Here is a 5,000-nt window from a genome sequence, read left to right as displayed (position 1 = left end):
ACCACAAAAAACAAAAAAACAAAAACCACACACACACACACCCACCCCCACACACACAAAAACACAACAACAACCCACCAACACAACAACACAAACACCACACCACCACACACCACACCAACACAACACCACACACCAACCCCCACACAACACAACAAAAACACCACACCCCCACAAAAAACCACAAACACAAACAACCAAACACACAACCCCCCCCCCACCACCACAAACCAACCAAACACAACAAACACCACACAAACACAACAACAACACACAACACCACAACACACACCCACACCACAACAAAAAACACACACCAAACAACACACACAACAAAACACAAACACAAACACAACAACAAACACCACAAACACACAACACAACAAACACAACACACAAACACACAAACCACACAAAACACACAACAAACACACAAAACAAACAACACACACACAAACACACACACAAACAGACAAAACACACACAAAACACAAACACAACACACACGACGCCACAAACACAAACACACAAACACACAAAACACAAACACACAACAACAACCAACAACAACACAACACCACACCACAACACACAACACCACACACAAACACAACACAAACAAACAACACCACAACACACAACACACAAAAAACACAACAAACACAACAACACAAAAACAACAAACACAACAACACACACACAACAAACACAACACCAACACACAAACAACAACACACACACACAAACACAAACACACAACCAAACAACAAACACACACAAACACACCAACACAAACAAACACACAACACACAAACACAAACACAACACAACACAAAACAAACACACACACAAACCCAACAACAACACAAACACCACACAAACAACACACACAAACACACACAAACACAGCACAAAACAACACAACACACACACAAACAACACAACAACAACACACCACAAAACAACACACACAAACACACACACACACACACACAACAACACAACAAACAACACACAAAAACACAAACACACACAAAACCACAACACAACACCCACACAAACAACAACACACACAAACACACAAACACACACACACACACAACCACACACCACAAACACAACACAACACAAAACACCACAACAACAACAACACACACAACACACACAACAACACACACACAACAACAAACACAACACACAACAACAAACACAAACACACAACCAAACACAACACAAAAAACACCACAAAAACAACACACACACACACACACACAACACACAAACACCACCCACCAACCCACAAACACCACACCACACACCACACACACACACCCACAAACACACACCACAAACCACACCACCCACACACACCCACCCACACCACACACCCAACCACACCCCCCACACACCCACACACACACCCACACCCCACACAACACACACACACCACACACACCCACCACACACCACACAACACACACACACACCACACACACCACACCACACCCACCACACACCACACCCACCACACAACCCACACCCACCCACAACACACACAACACACACCACCCAACACACACCACACACCAACACACACCACACCCACAACACACCACACACCACAACCACACACACCCCAACACACAAACCCACACAAAACCAAAACCCAAACAACAAACACACAACCACACCCACACACCACACACCAAACCCCACCACAACACACACCACCCAACACACACCAACACCACACCCACACCACACAACACCACAAACCCACCAACACCCACCAAACCACAACACCACACACACCCCACAACAACACACAACCCACCACAACCACCACACACCACCACACACACCCACACCACCACACAACACAACACACACCCACACACCACACACACCCACACACACCCACACACCCACACAACCACACCCCCCACACACACACACACCCCACAACACCACCACACACACCCCACACCACCCAAAAACACACCACCCACACACACACCCACACACACCACCCACAACCACACCACACCACACCACACCACACACCCCACACACCCAACCCACCCACACACACCACCACACACAACCACACCACAACACACACACAGCCTTTGAGAAATGGTTCATGTATAATTTCCTACCATGCTAGATGTCTCTGATACCATTATATCTAATGTTTGGAAGTATATGTACATAAATTATATATATGCATAAATATATACATATATAGATAGTTGGATATAGATAAATATAGATTGATACAGATAGATATAGATAGATTGATACAGATCAATATAGTTATTTATAGTTGTAAATAGATATATAAAAAATATATCTATAAAAATCATTGTTAATAGTGCATGCTCCATATATCAGTTGGTTAAGAAAATACATCTCCATTTTTGTAACTTTAGAAGAAAGGCAATGGAAATTAAAATTCAGATATGATTTCATCTCCCCTATACATGATTTCTAGTTTAGAGAGTACTATCTCATCTTTCCAATGAAACTAATGAATTTTCTGTGCATTTTTTCATGTAAGACATACAGCTCCTAGCCTGTCTTTCACTCTTCTATAAATATTAAGATTGCTGGCAATTAGGTAAAGTTACAAAAGAAAAAAGAACTTTAAAATTCAATACATTTTTATTGTATTTTTTTTCACTAGCCATGACAAATGCATGAAAGTTAAAAGACTTACAATTCCTCTAAATATATACCTTTACAAAAACAATTATATAAAAATATAGCTTATAGATCAATGTTTTCCTCTAAATGGACGGATTCATATGTACCAAATGGATTAATGTTTTTCCATAAACGGATGGATTTATATGTACCAAAAAGTCTTCATTTTGAATTTCAGTTATCTTATAGCTGTACTCCATGTTTTTTCATTCTTAAATTATAATATATTAAAAAATAATGGAAAGCTTGAAGTACTGTAATGTGAATTCTTGTGACCGTTAATAGCATTAATATAATTGCAGTATTTTATGGCATCCAATTAGAACCTCCTTGTTATTACACTGATTATCAAAATAATCCTACATCTTATATTATATGGATGTCATAAAAATGACAAATATTAATAATAGAGTAAAATCTATTTTATAAAATAACCAGAAATATCAGGTTTGGTAACAGATAAATTCAGGGGTGGATGTTGTAACCTTTAGAAAATTTTACTATTTTTTCAACACAACACTAAATTTTGGATCCATCTTATGTGCCATAAAATACATTATATCATCACAAGTATTAATAATAATGACAATATGAATGGTCATTATCATTATTATTAATGACCATATGATTATAATGACAATAACAGAGTAAAAGAGAAGAAAACTCATTATAACTAACATATTTTTCCTCAAATTCAAATTAACATGAACACCTTGTGCATCATGTCTCTACAAGAGCTGACAAAAGGTCCATTCTATCTGGCTCATTCTTTGGGTACTCTGCATTATCCTGAATCTTTAAAAACTAAAAATAAGACATGAGAATCACAATTATTATGTTAACCCAATCCCGACGGGCCCGGCAAAAACTGGCAACCCCCTATGCCGGGCCTATGTAATATCGCCTAGGGGACATCACACTGGTGTGTTGCCCCGTCATCAGGCATTTTGCCGTGTCACACGGGTGTGACACACCGCCATCATTGGGTTAAGTACCTAAGAAAGTCATATACTTGAGGTCCTTGTGAAATTCTCTGTCAATGGTATTGAAAGAGAGAGAGAAAGAGAGAGATTGAGATTTATGTGGCACTTCCTGCTGAAGTGAGACAAGCAACATTCACATGAAAACAGTTAAATTATTTCTAATCAATACATTGCCCAGATGACATGACTTGTTTCATATGTGTCTTTACTTTGAACCAATTTCATATCAAATGTTAAGTATGGAAATAAAAAATTATAGAAAAAAGATAGTAGAACAAACAGTATGTGTAGACTCCTTGAAATTTGTCAGTAATCTAGCCTGAGAATTAAAAATTGGCAAACACCAAGCACTTCAGCAGGCAGGAACCATAATTATTATATCTTTATAGAAGAAAGCAGCATAATTAATTAAATACCAAAAATTTTACCATATTTCTACTTAGTACAGCATAAACAGTCTCACTATGACAGCATAAAAATAGAGTTTTAAAATGTATATTGGTAATTCCTTTAAACTGTTGAGCTTTCTCTATAAAATGTGCTTTTATAGATTTTTTTCTTCTAAAAAATACTAAACATCTAAAGGTACTAACAATTAACACTCCAAACTATCACAATATATGAAATTCACTTCATAGGATTTCTGGATGGATACATGGACGGAAACCTTCCTGATATGATATAAAGGCCTAGTTTGTGTAGTTTTTGTAATATTTTTACATCGTCATCTGATCTAGATTAACTAAATATTTAAATCTTATATTCTTGTAACTTCAATCATTGCATATATCATTACCATAATACTAATATGAGCTGATGTTTGGCAGTAGCATGACTTCAAGTCATTGTGTGTGATGTCAATAGCCTTTCTTTACTGTTAAAATTATTAAAATATATATAGTAAAAATTTACTATGCACACTTACTTATGGGACTCACACATCAGGCTAAAATCTTGTTTACCAGTGTTCTTAAATATTCAACTATTAATATTGCTTTGTGCATTGCAGTAGACAATGCGTTATTGAGATTCACTATTCTAAAGCCCAACTTTAGTGTGTTGATTCACTTGTACTATGATATGCATTGTCCTTAATCTATGGAATCTCACAATAGTATAATGACATGAATTGTCTTGGTCCATGACATATCATAGTAATGCATTTTCTAAGCCCTTCTCTTTATCAGTTGCAAAGCTACATCATGATCAATGGATCATTGGCAGAAAAAGGGAGAGCGTTCCTGCCAGCAACATCAGCACAATGTTTGATGTGACCGTAGATGAACCCAGCTGCAAATGAAAATAAAAATA

General features: G+C 37.4%; 1 protein-coding gene across 1 annotated transcript in view; it reads right to left on the bottom strand.

Annotated features, from left to right (window-relative positions):
* Nucleotides 1–2,645: 2,645 nt before the first annotated feature.
* The window catches only part of cold (coiled), a 5,096-nt gene continuing 2,741 nt past the window's right edge, over nt 2,646–5,000 (bottom strand). Inside the window, exon 4 of the mRNA XM_086545982.1 lies at nt 2,646–4,979. Coding sequence (XP_086402108.1) covers nt 4,896–4,979 — 84 coding nt within the window. The 3' untranslated portion in view covers nt 2,646–4,895. The remainder of the gene's footprint in view (nt 4,980–5,000) is intronic.

The sequence above is a fragment of the Penaeus japonicus genome, unplaced genomic scaffold, assembly GCF_977035675.1.
Source record: "Penaeus japonicus unplaced genomic scaffold, GWHDUDI00000001_assembly GWHDUDI00000017, whole genome shotgun sequence".
In the NCBI taxonomy this organism is placed as follows: Eukaryota; Metazoa; Arthropoda; class Malacostraca; order Decapoda; family Penaeidae; genus Penaeus; species Penaeus japonicus.
This window is presented reverse-complemented; position numbering and strand designations above follow the sequence as displayed.